The 23214-nt window shown below is 33.8% G+C and overlaps 1 protein-coding gene across 2 annotated transcripts in view; it reads right to left on the bottom strand.

Moving 5' to 3' along the window:
- Positions 1–23214, bottom strand: part of WWOX (WW domain containing oxidoreductase) — a 1126590-nt gene that overhangs the window by 789958 nt on the left and 313418 nt on the right. For both annotated transcript variants that reach the window (XM_031957170.1, XM_003758363.4), the window contains exon 6: positions 6732–6820. In XM_031957170.1, coding sequence (XP_031813030.1) covers positions 6732–6820 — 89 coding nt within the window. The remainder of the gene's footprint in view (positions 1–6731; positions 6821–23214) is intronic.

Genomic DNA, 23214 nt, shown 5'->3' with positions numbered 1-23214 from the left:
AGGAGACTCGGTCTGGATCCTGGCCAAGTCTGAAGATTAAAAAAAATATGCTGTTATAAAAATCAGTTTGGGGGAGCCAGTCCCACAATTTTACCACAGACTTCAGCCTTGGAGCTTCATAGTAACACTAATGTTGTTTTACCAAGGATGGTCTAAACCAATGCCAAAAACTATAGAGAGAATTTTTTGAATTTAAAATGAGTCTTAGCACTGATATGATTCAACTATCACCATCTAAGCAGGAAGAAAGTAGAATGAAGAAGCTAAAATATCTCTCACACCTGTCCCTTCCTCTCTATTTTCCACTGTTATCCTGGTTTAGATCCTTATCACCCCTCACTGAGACAATTATAAGAGCCTTTCAATTGGACACCTTACCTTCAGGCTTTTTCACTTGTTGAATCCTCTATCTCAGATTTTTCAAAATAATCTACCTAATACAGAGTTTGTGCAAATTTGGTAGAATGAAGTCTTTTTTTTCTTTTGGGGTGAGGGATGGAGAAGGGGGCAATTTAAAGGATGAAAGAGATATAAGCGGGTTTATAGACAGCAGAGAAGCACTCATTATCTGATAAGGGTGGGGTTGATAATGAGGGAAAACTGCAGGAAAAGACAGAAATAGATGTATCATGAGGACATCTAGAAAGTTTTGTCTTGGCAAAAATGAGTATACTTCTTCATACAAGTTAGGAGTAAAAGAGGAAATAGTCAAGAGTTGGGAAGGGTTGAAAGAAATATCTAACAGAGGTGAGTCAACTAAGACAAGAAAAAAAAGCTCTTATCAAAAGACCTCCATGTTTTCAGTGAAGTATGAGATAGTCCTTAACTGAGAGAGTGAAGGAAGGGAGCTACCTGTCATTTCATGACATGACATAATGCTGAAAGAAATAAGATAGTTTAGAATAGGCATTATGGTGAGTTATTATTCTCCTTCATTCATCTAGCTCTTTTTTGCTCTACATCTTATTTTCTCAGACATAGTTATAGGTCATAAGAGATGTTTCTTGTTGCTTTATTTTGATGGTTTCTTTCCTCTTTTTTTGAAAACAGTGAAAGTAAATGAAGAGATATATTTATTAAAAAGGAAAGCAGACATATGTTATATAATTGGGCCACTTTCCAAGTTTTAAAGGGGTCAATAGTTTATTGCCAAAATATGGCAGGTAAATCATTTAATTCAACTGACTATTACAAATTAATTTAATCCAGTTCAATAAGCATCATTTTCCTAAAGAAATGCTCATTCATACTACTCATTTCAATATAAGATTTTAACTACAGCAATTTATTTTTCTGGCTTTTTAAAATTCAAACACAGGAAAGAATTTCTTTCAGGGAGAAAAAAGAAATCTGTAGTACTCATTCTCCTGCACGTACATATCTTTCTTGAGGAAGTAATTTTACTTAACATGCCTTAGAGAAATATTGTGATAAAGAATATGCATAAGAATTTGATTTTCTTTTGAAATCTTGCCTCATAAATATGGTATGAATATGTAGATAATTTATTCATATTTATAAGCTTTAAAATTCTTTTTAAACAGATTTTAATTAATATCTTTTGTTTTTATTGTATTGTCTAGAAACTCTCCTTTATCCCTTCTCCTTCCTCTCCCAGAAAGCCATCCTATATGACAAAGATGTTTTAAAGAAAAAGGGGAAGAAAAAACTTCTGCAAAATAAGTACAATGAAAAAAAAAATCTGAAATTATATCAGCATTGCAAAAATTATTTCTAGAAGTAATGAGTTTGCTATCAAAGCATGTATAACTATTTTCTTCCCATATTCCAGGCTTATATATATGTTTATATATTTAGAAAATACTTGTGTATAAATTTTACACAGGGACATAATACCAATTTAGAGTCAATCTACTTCATGATATTAAAACTGTTTAGATAACTTTTAGAATCAAATCTTGTTGAATTTTAGAGACAAGATGATACAGTAAACAGTACATTAAAATTGAAGTCAAGGGTTCTAAGAACAATTCTTATTTAGACCATTATAAGTCTAGAAGACATGGATTTGTACTCTTTGAAACTCAGTTTCTTAATATATAAAACAACCAGTACAAAACTGTTTTGATGGTTTTTTTGTACTGAAGTTTTGAGATTTGGTACTACTGAGCACAAAGCAAGTAGAGATAGCAACCCTAGAGATAGGATAGAGGATGAGATCCAAAGTCAGGAAGACCTGACTCCAAATATATCCTCTGAGATTTACTAGTTGGATGACCCTGCTCAAGTCACTTAATCCTGATTGTTTCAGTTTTCTCTTCTGTAAAATGAGCTGGAGAAGAAAACTGAAAATTATTCCAATTTGCCAAGAAAAACCCAAATAGGGTCACTAGGAGGCAGACATGACTAGAAAAATTCAACAATAACAACAATATTACTAAGTCCCCTTCTTTCTCACTTTAGTTTTTTTTTTTTTTTAAATATAAATTTCCTTAGAATTCCTGGCTTTCTGTTCCTCTAGATGAATTTTATTGTCATATGTTTTGCAGCTCACTAAAGCAATTCTATGATAGGTCAATTGATATACGCAAAATAAAAGTAAATCAATGTAGATAGTATTCATTTTTTAAAAAATATTGGTTCATATGTTTAACAAATATTGGACTACTTGGTATTTGGAAAGGTAAGGGGGGAGGAAATGGGAACACAAAGTTGAAGAATTATCCATGTGTATATTTTGAAAAAAAAAGCTTTAATAAAGAAAAAAATTGATTCAAACTTCCCATAAACAATATTTCTTTTCTCATTTAGATCTCTATTTCTGTAAATAATATTTTATACATGCAGACATATATTTCCCATGCATATTTTAGCAAGTGGAGTTTCTAATTATTTTAACTGAAATTTCTCTCTCTTTGTTCGATTTTGTTGGTAATTAAAAAAATGTTTGATAAAGTATATAAGTTTATATTTTATCTAGCAAAACTGGTTAACTATTTAATAGGTTTCATTAATTTTAATCGACTTTCAAGGGTTTTCTAAGTAAATTTTTAAAAAACTATAATTTTGTTTCCTCTTTGTCTATGCTTATTTCTTCAATATCATTTTGTTTTGTCTTATTGATTTAGTATTTCTATTATGATACAAAAGAGTAGTGATAATTTAAGATACATACCTCTTTTTTTTTTACTTTGATCATATTGGAAAGAACTAATATATTCATATTACACATAATGCCAATTATAGGTGTTAGATAAATTCTGCTAAAAATATGGAAAGTTCTTTTTCTTCCTATATTTAATAATATTTTTCTTTTAAAGCAGATGGTTATCTTGTCAAAAGTTTTTTTTTGTTGTTATTCATCGATATAATCATAAGATTTTTGTAGTTATTATTAATGGTGGTTGGTTATATTTATAGTTTTCTGTATATTGAATTTTCAACTCCTGATAAAAGCCAAACTTTTTCTTAGTGTATCATCTTTTTATTATCATATTTCCATAATTACCTTACATCAATTTTATCTTTCTAAAATTATTATGGATACTAGTGTAAAACAATTTTAATTTCTATTTTTTTTTCCAAAAGAAACTCATAAGTTACTGGATATAACTTTGGATTCATGACAAAATTTATTTGAAAATCTGTCTATGCAGGGTTTTATTTTGTTTTGTTTTTCTTTTGAGATTATTTATGACTTATTCAAATTCTTTTTCTGAGAATCTAGGTTTTTAAAACTTTATAATTTTTGCTCTGTTGATCTATATATTTTACATTTTATATTGTGGTGAAATTATTTGAGCACTGGGCCTAGAGTAAGGAAGATCTAAATACAGTTCAGCTTCAGACACTTAAAAGATTATGATCTTGGGCAAGTCACTACTTTTGATTGCCTCCATTTCTTTATAAGGATAATAATAGAACCTATCTACCATAAGAATCAAATGAGACAACTGTAAAATGTTTACCATAAACCCTAGCATATAATAAGTGTTATATAAATGTTAATTATTATTATCATAATCATTATTGATATTATAAATATTCATCTATTGCATTTAAGTTGTTGGTTTCATTGGAATATAACTGGTCAAAATATTTTCCAGTAATTTATTTCTTCCTCTTTTTTGGTAAAGTCTCCCTTTTCTGCATGAACCCTGAATTTTTTTGTATTAGAATTTGTTGTTATTCTACTTCTCCCTCTCCTTTGCAGCTTCAAATCCTGTTCTTTATATTTACTGTGACCTTCAGTCCTCCATCTCTTAGATATTTCCCTCTCCCCTTCAAAGATATCATGCCATTACCATCTATATTCTCCTCCCTTACCATCTTGACCCCTGGGTGAATCAGTTCAACTCTATAGTCTTCTTGATTGTGCTTCCTTGCCCTTGTAAGCTAAAGAAGTTATTCACCTGCCAATCATCTACCCAGTATTTTTACCATCATTAATTGTCTTTGCTACAATTCCTGGAAATAGAATGTTTTTTGCAAGGAAAAGAAGGATTGCAGAGTACACAAGGTTTGGCATATAGGAACAAGAGCAAGAAGCTAAAAAAGAAAACCTTTAAAGTTTCATCCAACTTTTATTTTAGCACAATAGCTAGAATTTATATATAGGGCTTTAAGGTCTACAAAGCATTTTAAAAGGATCTTATTTTATCCTTAACAAAAATGCTAGATGATAGATGTTATTATCCCCATTTTATGGATTCCTCATCTGAGATGGCCAGAGTGACTTATCCAGGATCACAATGCTATGAAATGCGTCAAATTGGTTTTGAACTTGGTTCTTCTCAAATTTAGATCTAGCATTCTGTGCATTATGGTGCCACCAAGCTACTCAGTCTTTAAATCCCAGCTGCTGAAAGTCAAAAGTATTGTGAGCAATAAAATAGTGTTCTTTCTACTGCATGTGACTATCTATCTCTAGCAAACTAAAAAATAAAAATTCAGTGTATGAAAAGAAATTTGATCTGAGTTTTTGATACATCCCAGACAGATAATCTACGGTATAACCTGAACAAATCATTTAAACTCCTTGGATCTTGATTTCCTTATCTGTTAAGTAAAGGTGTTACACTAGATAGTCCTAACTTTTTTTTAGTCATTTATTTCTATGAACATTTGCATTTTTCTTCTTGATGTTTGGGATTATCATGACCAGTTCCTATAGCTAACTGAGTGATGACTCCTCACTTAACTGGAAGGCAGCCTAGAACTTAGAGAAGTTGCCTAGGTTTAAATTTTCTCTATGATGATTAAATTACTTTCTTTAGGACTTCAGATTTCTTTACCTCCCTGGGTATTAGAAATGAGAAACTCAAACTGTAAAAAGTAGTAGTAAAATTATATAGCTTTTGAGATCCCTTGTAATTCTAGATCCACTATATTATAATCCTATAATCTTTCTAATTAAATAATCTACCTCTAAGACAATTCTTTCCAAATCCAAAAGGCTTCAGATTTCCTAGCTAAGATGGCTTTCTCCAAGGAGGCAGACCATTCAACTCTCACACTCCTACAACAAAACCTAAAACTAGCATTAAATCAAATAATGATTAATAATTCAATAATAAACTACTTTCTGTGACTTTCTGCCACAGAACTTCACAAGAAATTTGCCAGCAACCTAGGGGCAATAGGAAATGGGTCTGAACACCAGCAAAGACAGCTGAAGACTAGATTCTCAAAGTGATGAGAGCAAAGCTTTTATGTTAAGATACAGAAAAAGTAAGGGGGAAATGAAAAAGACTCAGGAAAGTCAGAAATCCCCAGAGAAATGAGACAGTTATTTCTTATTGTTGTGCTTGTTTGTTTTGCAAGATAATTGGAGTCACCCAACTAGGAAAGTGTTACATGTCTGAGGCTGGATTTACACTCAGGGCCTCCTGACTCCAGGGCTGATGCTCTATTCACTAAACCATCTACTTGCTTCAAAGGTGATAAAGTTTTAGAGTGGGAACTGTGAAAGGCCTAAGGAACAGGGGTAATCTATAGTGGTATGGTAATACTCAGAGGAGATTATGCTAAATCCAAAGGCTCCAAGGTCCATAATACATAACACTGTCCAGAAAAGCCAGAGATGAGTCCAATGACACAACATGCAGAGTCTCAGAGATCCAACAATGCTCCCAAAAGGTAGAAGTCTGTGTGGGAAACCGGGTAACTGAGGGCAAGAATAGGAGGGCCAATTACTCCAGCTAAAAGCATAACAACAGGAAGAGTTTGTTCCTAGAAGCAAAAAGTCCCAGTTTAGGAATTACTGCTGGAGAAATGAGTAAATGAAAGATAATATTTTTGAGTCTAAAAATGTTACTATGTATTTAGAGATTCCCCCCAAAAGGAGAAGAGATTAACAACTACAAGCAGAGATTCAAAGCATAAATTTTCAACACAGATCACATAAATACCTAAAAGAAATGATGCAATAGATTTTTTTTTAATTCTAGCATTTGATTTATTTATTTAATATTTTTCCCCGATTACAATAGATTTTTTTAAAGAAGAACTAAAAACTGGAAAACAAAAAGAATTTGAGGGAGAAAAAGAACAGTTTAGAGAGGAAGTAGTAAACCCTATGTAAGATACTACCCGAAAATTAGAAGAAATCAGATAAAAATTAATGACTCCATGTGACAGCTAAAAAAAAATTAAAATGAAAAGATTAAAATAAAATTAATCCAAAAAGTCACAAGCCCTTGATGACCAATGGATAACAACATTAGTATGATAAGAAACGCAGATCTATAATCCTTTCTTGACATACTCACTTGTTCTTAGACTTGAATACTTCAGCAAAGTTCTGCACACTTCGAAGAGAAGCAAGGTCTAGGGTCATGGCTTCTACCTTGGCTTTGTGCTGGAAGAAAAAGAAAAATAAAAAATGATAAATATGAGCAAATTTAGTTCATAGGATCACATGACAATAAATGTGTTATGAAACATATCTGAATTCCCTCATTGAATATTAGAAGCCCAGAGTGAATATAAATCACAAAAATGAATGGAAGAGTATAGCATTTACTGCCAAATGCTATATTCAGGAACTACAGCTCTGTTAAACACATATGTCAGATGGTGTACAACTTCATTAAACACAATGAATTGACATAAGACAGTTTTTAGGCATTTCAGTTGTTTTCCATCATTCTAGGAACTAAAATATATTATGACAAAAACAGGCAATGTGAAAAGGTAAGTGAGTCTGACTTCTCCCTGTGTTAAACTGGATAGAGGGGTGAGGGCAGAAAAGGTGGAAACGGTCCCTATTTCTGTCATTTAGCACTATGTCACCACTATTTCATCCTCACCAAGGAAGGGAAATGCCTTAAGAGAGCCTGACCAGGTGTACAACACTCTGCCTAGATAGGATTTAGTCTGTCAACACAAACAGTTCTCAGTGAAAATGGAATTGATTCAGGTTTCTCACCCAATCCATTTTGCAACCCAAAGGAAGAAGAGTTGGAAGGATTCTAGAGACACTCATTATCCTCAGGCCACTAATGAGATGTCCCCTGTGTTTTCATCCACTAAATAACTAAATCAAAGATTCATCTTTTTTTTTTCTTCTGAAGTTAACAAATATCTATAAACACAAATATTTTATTATACATAAAAGAAAAGGATGATATATTAGAAATTAAAACTTGTTATAAACAATCTGATTTTTAAATAACTTTATTTATATATATGTATGTGTATTATATGTGTGTAAATACTATAGTATTGTAAAATAATAAGGGGCATAATATAAATGAGTGTCTAAATAATATAATAATGTAATAACTAAGTGGCATAGTAGATAAAGAACCAAACCTTGAGGCAAGAAGATCTGAGTTCAAATGCTGCCTCAAAAACTTATTTAGCTGTTACTTAACCCTGTTTGCTTTAGTTTTCTCCTTTCTAAAATGAGGTAGAGAAGGAAATGGCAAACCCCTGCAGTTTCTTTGCCAAGAAAATCGCAATTGGGGTCTCAAAGAGTTAGACATGGCCAAACAATAACAAGGATATTTTAACAAAATAGTAGTAAACCATACTCTGCATAGTTTTGGGCATTTTTTCCTATGTATTTATTGAAAGATGCTTTTGATACTCTTTTTTTTTGCACATCTAACATTACTTACTAACATTCTCCCCAGTCTATTGGAGAGCAGTACTACTTCCCATCCAAATGGAAGACTTCTGTGGTTAAAAAAAAAAAAGACAAATACATACACATGTACATATTGTCTGTGTATGTTATACTCACAATTCATGCTGAACTTCCTGAAAACCGTCTGGAGAAAAAAAGAATATCAGAGTCCTACATTTTCAGAGTTGTGAAAATGCCTTAAAGTTATGTATGTACCTTACCTGTGCTTTTCTGTCTCTCTTTCTCTGTCTCTCCACCTCTCCATATAGAGACAGAGAGATAGACAAATAGCTATATATACATATATGTGGAATTCTATAATATATATGTATATATAGCATGTGCATATGTATGTATGTAAAAGCCAGGCTATTACAGCCAACTAAGCTGCGCGCACACACACACACAGAATAGCTTAATGATAGCATACTCTTTATATGAGTATATGCACAGTTTGGTATATGTGTATATTATATACATATATGTGTGTGTATATATAATATATAACATATATACATACATACATTTAACCTATATATACACACATCTAAGCAAAACACAATACAACACTGAGCGTGGATGAGAATCCAAGTTTCACTCAGTACCTCTTTGTCTATCAATTGTTTCTCAGGAGATAAGGAAAAAAGCATGTTTCAGAATCAGTTTTCTGAAGTTACTCTTGATCCTGAAATCTTTCAAAGCACTATCAAGATACTCTTACGATATTTGGCCTTTGAGAAACCAAAGGACCTAATCTCACTAATCACCAAGGTTGATAGATTCTCAATACCATCTTAATTGTACTGTCTTTGATTGCTCTCCCCCAAAGTAATTGGTAACAGCTGCCTCCTGGCCCCAGTTTGGCAGTGAATGCCACTTGGCCAGGATATGATTTCTCAGCAGTAATAACCTAAATCACAACAGAATGACTAAGTTGGCCTAGACTCAAGCCGTGGTATCATGAATGTAACAGGAGAACAGCCTTTGAGCCTAGTCTTTACAAGGACCTACAAAGTGCCTAAGATGCAATTCCCCCCCCCCCCACCCCAAACCCCACCCAAGGAGCAAGTAAAGACATTCTTTAAGTTATTCTGGTCTGATCACCACATGGTAAAGTAGAATCATTTTGACTTGCTTAGCCAGAGCCGGGGTCATTCAAAAGAAACTTGTTAAACAATATCTGATCTGATCATGTTTGGTCTTTCTCCTTCCTGCCCAATGGCACTCCAGTCAGAGAAGCGACATGGTGATTGTCTGCCCCAATAGAGGCCAACATGCGAGAGCTATGGATAGAAGCCCAAATTCTTTGTCTTGGCATTTGTTCTTTCACTATAAGAGGAGATTGAAGGTTCAGCCTTCAGAAAGGTCAGGAGAACTATAATAGTTGATGATGAACTTCATGAAAATCCTTTGGAAAAAGAAAGGAGATCAACCTCGGAGCTGTGTATGTATCTCAAATGCACACTTCACTCACTATGATTATATTTCAAGTTCATGCTTATTGCTCCCCTCTCTTGGACTCTGGGTGTATTTATGGGAGAAGCTGCCTCTGCTGTTAGGGGAAAGGCTTTCTAACTATTCTTGTTATGCCAATTAAGAGTAAATGCCTTTGTGAAAGAATTGAGTCTTCAAGCTGATTATTAAAGAGAAGCACAGTGGTTGCAGCTCATAAGCTAGTATTTTAGGAGGCAAGCTACCCAGGGTTACCCATAGAACCATGGCAGAGAGATAGAGCAAATCTTGACATAGGAGAGTAAAGTAGACACAATAGCTCCATGTGGTGTTTCATCTGGAATAAATATGGGTGCTTCATATTTGTGTGGACCTCTATAGAAAAATGTAGGCTTTAAAAGGCTTTGCCAACAAAGTCTAAGGCTCTGTCAGCTTCCATTCAATTTTGGGGGGAAAAGACTATGTCTAGTTTACAGAAGGTACTCTAAGAATGGAGAGGCTCATTACTAGGAGAAGGACTACTTATGATAAACTATTTGGCCATAGCAACCTATCAAACAAAGAAAACACATAATACCCCTTGAGGCTGCTTGGCCCCTTTCTGCTTCTCAGGGTCAGAGAGCTGGAAAAGAAGTTGAGGGACTAGATAAGGAACAAAAGGTGCTAACAATCACTTAGTATGTAAACAAAGTGGATACTTACCAATTGGGGACTAGCTAAACAAATGTGCATGAATGTGATCGAATATTACTGTGCTTTAAGAAATGACACATATGATGAATATACAAAAGATGAAAAATGTAAAAGAAAGACTCCAAAGTAAAGTAAAAGGAGACAAGGATATGGTATTAGCAAAGACTAAAATAACGTAAGTGGATTTATCAATAACCACAAACAATCAAAATGAATGTTATGAAATTATAAGTTTGGTGCCAAAGAAGACAGATTAGAAAATACTTCTCACTAATCCTTTGCAGAGCTGGTGAAAAGGTCTAAGTGAAGGAGTGGTCTATGGGTACAAAACACTGTATATATCATCAGAATTTTTAGCTGTATTGATTGATTTACTGATTTTTCCCTCTTTTCCTCATTTTTTTTTTAAAACAAAAAGTCTTTATTCTATGGGATGACCCTCTTGGGACAAAATAGGATAGCCGCATAAGACAGTACCTGAATAAGACCCCTCCCTATAGCATTTCTAATAAGAGTTAATATAATCTTTGCTTTAAGACTTCCAGGAATGGACAAAGAATTAATTTCCTCCAAGGGCAAAATATTCTAATTTTGATAGCTTTAATAGTTAGAAACTTTTCCCTTCCACCAAGTCTTAATTTAGACTAAACAACAACAACAACAACAACAACATACACTTCTACCACTTGTGACTGGTTCTGTCACCTCAGGATAAGAAGTATGATCTTTTTTCCATGTAATATACCTTAAAATACCTGAAAAGGACAACCACATCCCTTTAACTATTGTCTTCTCTAAGCCAAGCATCTTCAGTCCCTTCTACAAGCCTTCTAATGGGATGAATTGGGGACTCTTCATAATCCTGATGGTTTGCTCCAATATGGCTACCTAACTTATATTAGCCCTTCCTAAAATATGCTTAGAACTAACTAAAATAGTCCAATTGTGGTCAATTCACAAAATTGTGAATAAAGTGGAACTGCCACCTCTTTATTCATAAAAGCTACCTCTCTTAATGAGGCCCAATATTGCATTATCTTCTCAAGTGCTAGATCACACTATTAACTCAGTGTGAGATTGCAGTCCACTAAAACACCCAAATATATTTTCAGATGAATTACAATGTGTCATCAGTGCCTAATTTTGTACTTCTTAAGTTGATTTTCTTAACCCAAGTGTAATTAGATTCAATTTTGTAACCTGTCAAGTTCTTTTTGAATACTCATTCTGTCATCTAATGTGTATCCCTCCCAGCTTTGTGTGATCTGTAAACCAATAAGACTTGACAAATGAATGACATTGAGAAGGGAGAAAAAAGAATGAGACAAAGATAAATCTAAAGCTCTAAACATGGAAGGCTGTGCGATTGATAATGGTAGAAATAGGTGAGGAGGAAGAGGATTTGAGGAAAAGATAATAAGCTCATTTTGGAGATGCTGAATTTAAAATGCTGATGGGACAGTGAGAAGGAAATATCCTGTAGGCATTTGAAGATGAAGGCTTGGAGTTCAGGAGATAGGTCAGTGACCTACAGAGATGTGCAAAGATAGAGGCAGAAATGATCTGTATAGAATTCACGGGAGTGAATGAGAGTGACAAGGGAAAATATACACAGAGACAAGTGGACTGAGGACAGAGCTTACTTCTGAGTATCAAGTGGAATAAGAGATAGAAGGCATTTTATAATATTCCAAGATTCAGAAGTTGTTAAATCAGAGTAGGATGTGGCTAGAAGACAGGAGAAGAATTCTCTAGAGATGACCAGTAGCAGTGCCTCTAGGAATTCCCCAGGAAGGAGATGTGAATATTTCTACCAATTCCATCTCTCAGAAAGCCATAAAGGATTTAGAATTGGGACTTGTGTCAGCTTCTTTATGTAAAGCAAAACAAGTCAGGCACTATATTTTAATATATGACTAGTACTTCTTTGGGGCTCACACTTTCAACTTCCATTAGAAAGTTGGGACTGTGATGACTATTTAGCTACTTTTCCCCTAGGGGTTTTTAAAAGTAACCTCCATAGTCTGGACTTTCCATACTCCTGAGCAAACATTCAGCATATTCCCCATCGAAGACAGACTCAATAAATTTTTAATTAGGGATATTTGTCAATGTAATATGAGGAGAGCAGTTGTTTAAAGACAACAACACTCAAGTCATTTTCCCACACTCTTTAAAAAATTTCCTCTACATATATAGAGAATTCCTGGGAAAGTGGGTTCAAACTTAGAAAGCACACAGGATTAAGGGGATAATATGCAGATATTGATTACATTGAAGCCCTTTCCTCCCTTTCTGGTGTGTGAAATGAAGTTTACCTCTCTGATGTGCCAAAAGGATCTTATCATAATGAAGTTGCCCAACAATACCCACAGTATTTTTGTTTTCTTTCATCTCCTGTCTAGAAGCACTATTTATTATCAATATCTCTAGTGAATTTGTGACTAAAAGGTGAGAAAGAAAGGAGAAAATGAAGAGAAAATTGAAATCTAGCAGATGTTGTTGCTGTTTGTTAGCCCTTCTTGAAGAGGACCATAATATCAAAGAGGTGATGTTATGATATGCAAATGAGTTGGGCTAAAATGAGGAAGAACTTTGTAAAGTCACCAAATTCACTTTCCCTTCCAGAGCCATCTGGGTCCAAGGGCAAGGGATAAAACAAGATAACTGCAGCTTAACTTGGATATGTAGTAGGAGACATTGGCCTTTTTAAGCTAAGGTCTTCATAACAGGTCTAAGTTTGATTACCTATTATCCATATCATAGATATATCTAAGTAGATCAGGAAAGAATTCATAGAGGACCTCTTACTTAAATTAAGGTACTGGAAAGCCAACAGGGTTTAGCATGATAATTGCAAGCAAATAGATGGACACAGAAAAAGGCAGGCAGAAATAATGGAACATTTCACTACATTTTGAGCATATTTCTTAAATAGATAACATCTAGGAGTCTAAAATGAAATTAAGGACTTCTGTAAATATTTATCTGTATTTATATTTTACCATATTTACAGAAATACATAAGTTATAAGAAAAGGATATTGCTTAAAGAAACAGTGTAAGTATAATGCTAATCTATATTCAGAAGTTATTGTTAATGGCATCCCACAAATTCCAATCTATCCCATAATTGCATTACTCTAATGTCTCTTACCCTTCCTCTTTACATATTTTCAGTCCTACATCATTCCTCCTTTTATTCTCTGAAATCTTAAACAGGAGTTGTCACTTTTAAAATAGCAAGAGACATTGGCCCTGAACTCAGATTATTGGTATGGCATTATTCACTAAACAACAATACAGCCTTACTAAAGTGGTTTAATAATTTATCAATATATTATGTAGGATTTCATAACAATAATTTCACCAATACTACTTAAATAACATTAATGGTAGAAGTAGATGTGGAAAGCATGACAATTTATGTCAATTGCTGGATAAACAACTATAACCACCATTATATGTGAAACTAATTGGAACTACTGCAAATTTCAACTGAGACTGGAGATCAAATGGATGAGCTGATAAACATTTCCCCTATGGAGACATCCTAACCAGGGAGACGTGGAACATATCTTTAGTTTCTAGAACTGGATTTTTTTAGGCACATATCCTTTATCTAAAATAAAAATTTGGATTAGGCACATACTCCAAAGAAGCTCCAAGTTTTCAATAAATAAAATTGTTTGGAAAGGGTTCACCAATAAATAAAAGGTGTACAATTCTGATTTTATATCTCAAAGCTAGCAGGGATCATAAAGGTCATCTAATCCCTACATGAAATAGGAATCCTCTCTTTAATGATTATTAGTAACCAAACCCCTACAGCTCCTCTCCAAAAAACAAAGCAACAAATAAAAGTATTAAGAATGTGAGGGTGTTTCTTTTATTACACTCAAAATAACAGCAACATGGAATACTGGAAATGACTAAATTTGAAAGTAAAAGATTTCCACTGGAAGGAAGTCTGACTCTGTCCTTACTAGCTTCAGGTTCCTGGTCAGTAAAATTAAAATAACAATATTTTCAGTGACTACTATCTAGAACTTTGTAAAAATTAAAAGCATTAATGTGCAGCAAGTATCCTACAAAATTTAAAATGCTACATAAATATCATCTAATCATTCTATCATTAGCAATGTTGAAGATGATGGTGGACAGTCTTATGACCTCACCTTCTTTCAGCCTCAGTATTGCTATCTGTACAATGAATACAACTCTCTGCAAAATTTTTCTATAATTCTATGAAAACATTTTACCTCATGTGGTAAGAAATGCACTTAGAAAATAACATTATCAGAGATCTTCCAGGGTAGAGCCAAGATGACACACGTTTCTCTCTGACCTTCCCTACAACCCCCAAACTAATTACGAAATCCAGCCTCTGAATTAGCTCTGGATTGGTAGAATCCATGAATACTGGGAGTGCAACAAATTATTAGCAGAAAATAATTTTGAAGATTGCCAGAAAAGATCTGTTTCAATTGGAAACGGGAGGGAGGAAGCCAGAGCAAGCAGATGAGTATAAATGCCAGCACAGACAGTGCAGATTCACAGGGTAGAGTCACAGTGTGGCAGTGCAGACTCCATATGGCAGAGAATCTACAAGAGGAAACAGACCAGAAAAAGTCTGTTTCAATTGGAAACAGGAAGGAGGCAGCTTAACACAAACACCTGACCACAAACAGTAGTGCAGACATCACAGAGTCCCAGGGCAGTGTAAACTCCTTATGGCAGAGAATCTACGGGGAGGCATCTATAGCAGTGTTGGCCACTCTGCCCTGGTTGCAAGCCAGTAGATCCACAGAGAAGTTATAATGCATCTAACACAAACACAAAAGGTAAAAAGTGAACCTCAAAGCACCAGGGTCTCACAGGACCTGGCGACACCCACCCAGCACCAGGAGTGAATCAGCACTGACTCAGCCTTGGAAAACCACCTCACCCTAAAGGGAGATTTTAACAAAAAAAAAAAAAAAAAAAAAAAAAAAGTAAAGAGTACTCTGACAATAGAGAGCTTTTATGGCAAAAGAAAAGAACAGATTTCAAATCCTGAGGAGACTCAAGGCAGATTGTCTCCAAATGAAGCCCCAAAAGGTGATATAATCTGATCTCCATCACACAAGGCTCTCTTAGAAGAAATTAAAAAGGATTTTAAAAGAGACATAGAAGAAAAATGAGGAAAGGAAATGAAAAAAATTGCAAGAGGGTTTGGAAAAGGCAACATAGAAACTATCTGAAGAAAATTCACTACAAAATAGAATTAGTGAAATGGAAAAAGCATATAATTCATTAAAAGATAGATTTGATAAAATGGAAAAAGAAAGTAACTCCTTGTTGTGAAACAGAAAAAGAAAATAACTCTTCAAAAAACAGAATTTGTGAAATGGAAAAAAAATTCTATAGAACAAAACAAGTCATTTAAAAATTCAATTGGACAAATACAAAAAGAAGTTTAAAAAAGTAAATGAAGAAAATCACTAAAATTCAGAACTGAACAAATGGAAATGAATGACTCAACGAAACAACAAAAATTAGACAAATAAAGCCAAAACAATGAAAATATAGAAAAAAATGTAAAATATCTAATTGGGAAAACAACTGACCTGGAAAATAGGATCTACGAAAGACAATCTAAGGATTATTGGACTCTCTGAAATACATGATGAAAAAAAAGCGCCTAGACACTATCTTCCAGGAAATCATCAAAGAAAACTGCCCAGATATCACAGAATCAGAAGGTAAAATGACCATTGAAAGAATTCAATGAATGCCTCCTGAAAGAGACCCCAAAATTAAGACCCCAAGGAATATTGTGGCTAAATTTGAGAACTATCAGACCAAGGAAAAATATTTCCAGCAGCCAGAAAGAAACAATTCAAATACCAAGGTGCCACAATAAGGAGTACTCAGGACCCAGCAGCTTCCACTTTAAAGATTTTGTGGGGATAATATAGTTAGGGGTACTCAAACTTTTTAAATAGGGGGCCAGTTCACTGTCCCTCAGACTATTGGAGGGCCAGACTATAGTAAAACAAAATTTTGTTTTGTGGGCCTTTAAGTAAAGAAACTTCATAGCCCTGGGTGAGGGGATAAACGTCCTCAGCTGCCGCATCTGGCCCGTGGACCGTAGTTTGAGGACCCCTGATCTAGACATAAAGAATGATATTATAAACAAATTAGAAGAACATAGGACAGTTTACCTCTCAGACTTGTGGAAGAGGAAGAAATTTGTGACCAAAGAAGAACTAGAGATCATTATTGATCATAAAATAGATAATTTTGATTATATTAAATTAAAAAGTTTTATAATCTTAGAATTATAAGGGAAGCAGTAAACTGGGAAAACATTTTTACATCCAAAGAATCTGATAAAGGCCTCATTTCTAATATATACAGAGAATTGACTCAAATATATTATAGTTCAAGCCATTCTCCAATTGATAAATGGTCAAAGGATATGAATAGATAATTTTCAGATGAAGAAATTGAAACTATTTGTAGCCATATGAAAAGGTGCTCCACATCACTATTGATCAGAGAAATGCAAATTAAGACAACTCTGAGATATCACTACACACCTGTCAGATTGGGTAAGATGACAGGAAAAGATAATGATGAATGTTGGAGGAGATGTGGGAAAACTAGGACACTGATACATTGTTGGTGGAACTGTGAATGGATCTCACCATTCTGGAGACTTTGCTCAAGAACTTTGGAACTATGCTCAAAAAGTTATCAAACTGTGCAGACCCTTTGATCCAGCAGTGTTACTACTGGGCTTATATCCCATAAAGGAGGGAAAGGGACTCACATGTGCAAAAATGTTTGTGGCAGCCCTCTTTATAGTGGCAAGAAACTGGAAACTGAGTGGATGCCCATCAGTTGGAGAATGACTGAATAAGTTATGGTATATGAATGCTATGAAATATTATTGTTCTGTAAGAAACGACCAGCAGGATGAATACAGAGAGGCCTGGAGAGACTTACATGAACTGATGCTAACTGAAATGAGCAGAACCTGAAGATCATTATAAACAGCAACAGCAAAACTATATGATGATCAATTCTGACAGATGTGGCTTTCTTCAATATTGAGATGATTCAAACCAGTTCTACTTGTGCAGTGATGAAGAGCACCAGCTACACCCAGAGAGAGAACCATGGGAACAGAGTGTGGAACACAACATAGCATTCTCACTCTCTGTTGTTATTTGCTTGAATTTTGTTTTCTTTCTTAGTTTTTCTTTTTCTTCCTTCTTGATCTGATTTTTCTTGTGCAATAAGATAACTGTACAAATATGTATACATATATTTCGATCTAACATGTAGTTCAATGTATTTAACATGTATTGGACTACCTGCCAGCTAGGGGAGGAAGTAGGGGCAAGCAAAATTTGGAACAAAAGTTATGCAAGGGTCAATGTTGGAAAAATTATCCATGCACATGCTTTGTAAATAAAAAGCTCTAATAATTCATTTTTTTGAAGTATTGGAGATGAATTGCTCTTTTACTTCCTCCGCCATATGTTTCCTGACATGTGGCTTTGTCATACAAGTTTCATTTTTCTGTGCTCTCCTATCTATGAATGTTCATCTATTGATGACACATGAATTTCTGGGAATGTGATTCAGTTGTTGTTTTTCAAGGTGGTAGGACAAAGAATTTCTTATTTATGTTTGTCTTACTTCGGAATTTCAATGGATGCTTTCTTTTTGAACTAATTTTGTTCTCTAGTTGACTAGCAAATTAGGTGGGACTTATAAACAATGGTTTTGTAAAAATGTAGTCAGAGAACTTTGAATTTAGAGAAATTTGAATTGAATTCCACAGTAAAAATAAAAGATGTGTTCTTAATCCTTAAAAAAAAAAAAGAAAAAATAAAAAGAAAATAAAATTATTGCTCTTCAGACTGATTTAAAGAGAAAGTACAATAGATAACAGTTGTTAATTCAGTATCTCAGTTACACACCACATAGAACAAAACTATTTAAAGTGCTTACATAGTAATTGGCAGTATTTTGCACCCAATGTAAGAAAAAAATGCTTATCTCGCCAAAACTAACCAGGGAATAAGAACTCCCAGAAATCTAGCAATTTCACTATATGCAATATACTCCTTTGACAGCTTAAAAACAGTTGAAAAAATAACCACAAATGGTCCAGTGGTTGGACAGTAAACATGATTGTGCATTTATGCCTCCCAATTGAAAAAAGAGCCTTTTTTCATGGTGAATTTTTCATTCTAATGTAAGTGGTGATTTACGTTAACTATAGGTAACGCATGGTTACATTTTCCTGAAGGATTGCAAGGAAGTAAAGAGTAGTACAATAAGTTGAGCGTAAAAGCTTTCTCTGTCATAATATTTATTATAATGGCATATAAAATAGCTGAAATAAATAATAGATGACTAAAGGTAAATTCATATGATAAAGAATCTTTCAGCAGACACCATTACTTCTGACTACTCTCATTTTATACACAGTTTAAGACTCTTAATAAATATACCCTATATCTTATGTAAGTACTGGAAAACTTGAAGATGTATTTAAAAGGCAGCAGACTGGACATCAGCTAATTTACTGTATAATTCTATTCACAACAGGGGCAGCCTATTTTTTAATATTTTAAAATGTTTCTATATTTAATATCTATATTCTCGATGAAACTTGTTAAGGAGGACAATACCAGGCTTTTTGAAAATAGTTAATAAAATAAAAGTTTTTCAGATCACTCTTTCTGATTCACAAAGAAAAGATTCACAAAGAAAAGAGATTGCAAAGCTCCTTCATTATCTCACAGTGGAAAAGGTAGCATATTGAGAAGCTTAGACTTGGATTTAGAAGCCCTGTGTTCAAGCTTGGAACTACCCATTTACTAGATAGACTACCTAGGGCGAATTAAGCTTCAGATTCATCATCTGTAAAAGAAGGCTATTTCTAGCTGACTCAAAAGATTGTACTGGGGGAAAGTACCTTTAAGACAAATTGTTACAGATAGACCAATCATTAAAAGCTATGATGATTATTATTAAGTGGAAGAACCAAAACATGTTGGTTCTTGGCTTTTAGAGCAAAACTGCTGTTATCATATGTAGGCATAATTTTCAAATGCCATGTAGGCTAACTGTGAATTTCATTGTCCATAGGAAGCAAAGGATAATATCTTGTTATCAACAACTTAATTATCAGATGAAGGTTACAGGAAAATCAGAAGGGGATTAAAAGGACCAATGATTAGATAAAAAAACTTTCATGGCTATTAATTGATATTCAATGGTTCATAATTGTAGAGCTGAATCATATGGGAAATAGAAACACTGGCAAAAAAAATTCCTTCCAAGTATAAAGGACAATAAATGAAGTGCATTTTAATACATTAAATGTCACAGGACCAAAAATGACTAATGATAATCTAGAAATTCAATGGAACAAACTAAGGACAAAGATGGAGAAAATGTGAGCATTGGAACATTCATTCTTTTGTTTTATGACTTTTACATCGTGAAAAGTGATAAAAGATTCAAATATATGAATAATTTTCTACATAAGAGTCAGAGAATAATAGTAGAAAAATTTCTAAACATAGATTTGGTAGACCTGAATTTAAACTGCCAGCTATAAATAATTTAATTTTGATGAACCTTAGTTTCCTTTTCTATAAAAGAGGAATAATTAATTTACTACTACCTCACAAGGTTGTTGTGAGAAAAGTAATTTGTAAAACTTAAACTGCTAGAAAAACATTAGATGGTACAACAGGAACAACAGAAAAAATAACAATTAAAAACTATACTAATATTAAGAATTTCCCAATAGCTCAAAGATTTAGCTATTCAACATCATTTGTTTCTCTGTCTGGAAATATAGATTATTAACATGATACCATACAGCACCTTCTGTAAAACCAGTATGATTTCAGGAATAATAGACACTTTAAAATTACGAGGAAAAAATTAAAATCATCCATTTCCTTCAAAAGAATGATGGGGTGTCCAGAGTCAAGCTTATTAAGTTAATATAATAATAATATACCTGAAATTTTTCTAAGTACTAATTTAGGAAATATTTTAGTAAAAATCAGCTCTGATACCTCTATATGATGTGTAGAAAACCCAGCATTCTTGAGGGCCAAGTCAATAACAGTACAAACTCTGACGGATTCTACAAATCTGTGAAGGTTTTGAGAATGGGGTATATGTTTATAAACTGGGAATGTCTAGCTTAGTTGGAACACCCTCAACACCAGTAAATTTGATTGTTTTTTCTAGGCCTAGTAACTCATACATAATAAGGCATGAAAGGGTTTTAACCTATATTAGTAAAAGGAATGCTCAATATAAATAAACATTAACTTTTGAACAAGTGAAGAATCTTGGGAAATAATGCCTTGGAAGGAATAAAGAAATAGGCATATACTTTAATTAACATTTAAATCCGTAAATAATATTATGAAATTCTTTTGGCATATTCAGTATGCTAGAATTGACACTGAGTACATGCAATCAATATTAATTTGATTTTGTCATGTTTGCACCTAATGTATTAGGAATTCTCCTGCCACGTGGATGAGTGGGACAATAAATAAATTTGGATAATTTTGTTAAAGGCAAAATAACCAGATCTAAGGATTGGAATAAACCTCAAAGGCCAACTCCTACCTGATAAATATTCACTTTTGACAATTTTCTCACAAAGTCTTTATACATCTCTTTTTGAAGACCTTCAGTGACAGAAAACTACTACTTCCCAAGGCAACCCATATTTCTTTGGAATAGTAATCACTGTTCGAAAATTTTTCTTTAGATCAATGATAAATCTGCCCGTGTGAGTATCAATTCAGTTGAAATCAGCTTTATTAAGTCTCTAGTTAGTACAAAGTATCATGCTAGATGCAGAACATTATCCACAAAAAGGGAATCCTATTTCCAAAAAAAAAAAAAAAAAAAAGTTTTTATTCCATATATTGCCTAACGTCCCTAAAGGAGGAACCTTATAATAATTAAAATGTTCTATGATATAAGAAAAAGACACTGCACTTCGAGTCAAAAGTTTTAGTTTCTATTATTAATTCTGCCACCTGCTAACTATGAATTTTAGTGAATCATTTCCCAAACTGATGATGGCACACATTTCACAGAATTTCAGAGGGGATTTAGGGATCATTTAGTCCTACCTGCAAATCAGAAAAAAAAAATTCTCTCCAAGATGATCAGAAAGAAACCATTAAACCTCCTGAGAGATAAGAACCTATTGTACTTCTTCAAACAAACCAAATCATTTTGGAGTAGTTCTAAGCATAATGATTTTTTCCCCCTAAATCTCCTTGCTCAAATGTAATTTTTGCATGTTCCAAGTGTTGCCATTTCAGGCCAGAAAGAAACAGTCTAATACTGCTTCCACATGATGATGCTTCAATTATTTTAAAATAGCCATTATGTCTTGAATAAGTCTTTTCTTCAAAGGCTAAAAATCTTTGATTCTTTCATATGGTCTTCATTAGACATTATTTGATAGCCTTTACCTCTCTTATTTCCCTCCTCTGAACATTCTCCACTTTATCAAAGTCCTTCCTAAACTATGGTGGCTAGAACTACAAACAATACTCCAGCATCAGATTGAAAAATATGAGAGTAGTCAGATAATATGAACCTCTTTATTTCTTGGAAACCACATGTCTCAATGCAATGGGAGATAGCATTAGTTACTTTGGATACTCATGCCATTGATACATACTGAATTTGTAGTCAATCCACTAAAACTTCCATATCTTTTCCCCACACACACTATTATTGGTTGTTGTTCTTCATTCTTTAAAGGACCAAAATGATGTCACTGTTACAACAGTTACAATGTATCTAATGTATCTGATCAGATCAATACGAACTTGAGACGCTCTGACACATGTTGGACACAAAGAGTCCATATGAATATTTGGTGCAACTTCTCTAACTTTTCACCTCTCATGTTTCTTCTGAATTGATTGAATTCTATTTTGCTCATGGAGCACAGCACCTTCTCTGATGAGGATGTGCCATGCTGAGCAGCTCTGTGTCAGTATTTCTCATGTCATACAATTGATTTGAAAGTTTTTAAGAGATACCTTGGGAGTCTCCCTATATCACTTTTTCTGATCATCTTGTGAGCAGTTGTCCTGTGTAAGTTCTCCATAAAATAATTTTTTGACAAGTATACATGGTCAGCCCAATGGAGTTGTGTTCTCTACAGTAGAGCTGGAATGTTTGGCAGTTTAGTTTGAGAAAGGGCCTCAGTGTCTGGTATTTTATCTTGCCAAACAATCTTCAGAATCTCTCTAAAACGATTCAAATGGAAACAATCAAGTTTCCTAATATAGCACTAGTAGACTATCCAGATTTCACAGGCATACAACAATACACAACAGCTCTGTAGACCTTCAGTTTGGTGGTCATTCTAATACCTCTCCTCTCCCACACTTTTGTTAGGAGCTTCCCAAACACAAAGTTAGCTCTGGCAATGCATGTATCAATTTTATTTTTAATGTAGACATTCCTAGAAAGAACACTGCCAAGATAATCGAACTTATCCACAGCCTTCAAAACGTCACCATTTGCTTTAACTGATGGCTCCATATATAGATGGTGTGGTGCTGGCTGATGGAGGACCTGTATTTTCTTGATATTTTGTGCATGATTTTTGGTTTGAAAATGATTGTGCACTCTATGAAGTCTCTGAAGCTGAGATACAACTAAGTATGGATCAATTCTCTGCTGCTTGGGATAATTTGGGCATAACAATTAAAATCCAACTGTTACATACCCATGCTCACCAACTATAAAGTAGTTTTGAACTTGGTTTTTCAAACCCAAATTTATACATTGCTGTTATCATATACTCATGTCTAACACTTCATGTGAAGTTTTCTTGGCAAAGACACAGGTATGGTTTGTCTTTTCTTTCTCTGGTGGATTAAGGTAAACCAGAGATTAAAATAG

This window comes from Sarcophilus harrisii, chromosome 2 (assembly GCF_902635505.1).
Source record: "Sarcophilus harrisii chromosome 2, mSarHar1.11, whole genome shotgun sequence".
NCBI classification, from domain to species: domain Eukaryota; kingdom Metazoa; phylum Chordata; class Mammalia; order Dasyuromorphia; family Dasyuridae; genus Sarcophilus; species Sarcophilus harrisii.
The sequence above is the reverse complement of the archived record's forward strand: the minus strand, read 5'-3'. Positions and strand labels throughout refer to the sequence as shown.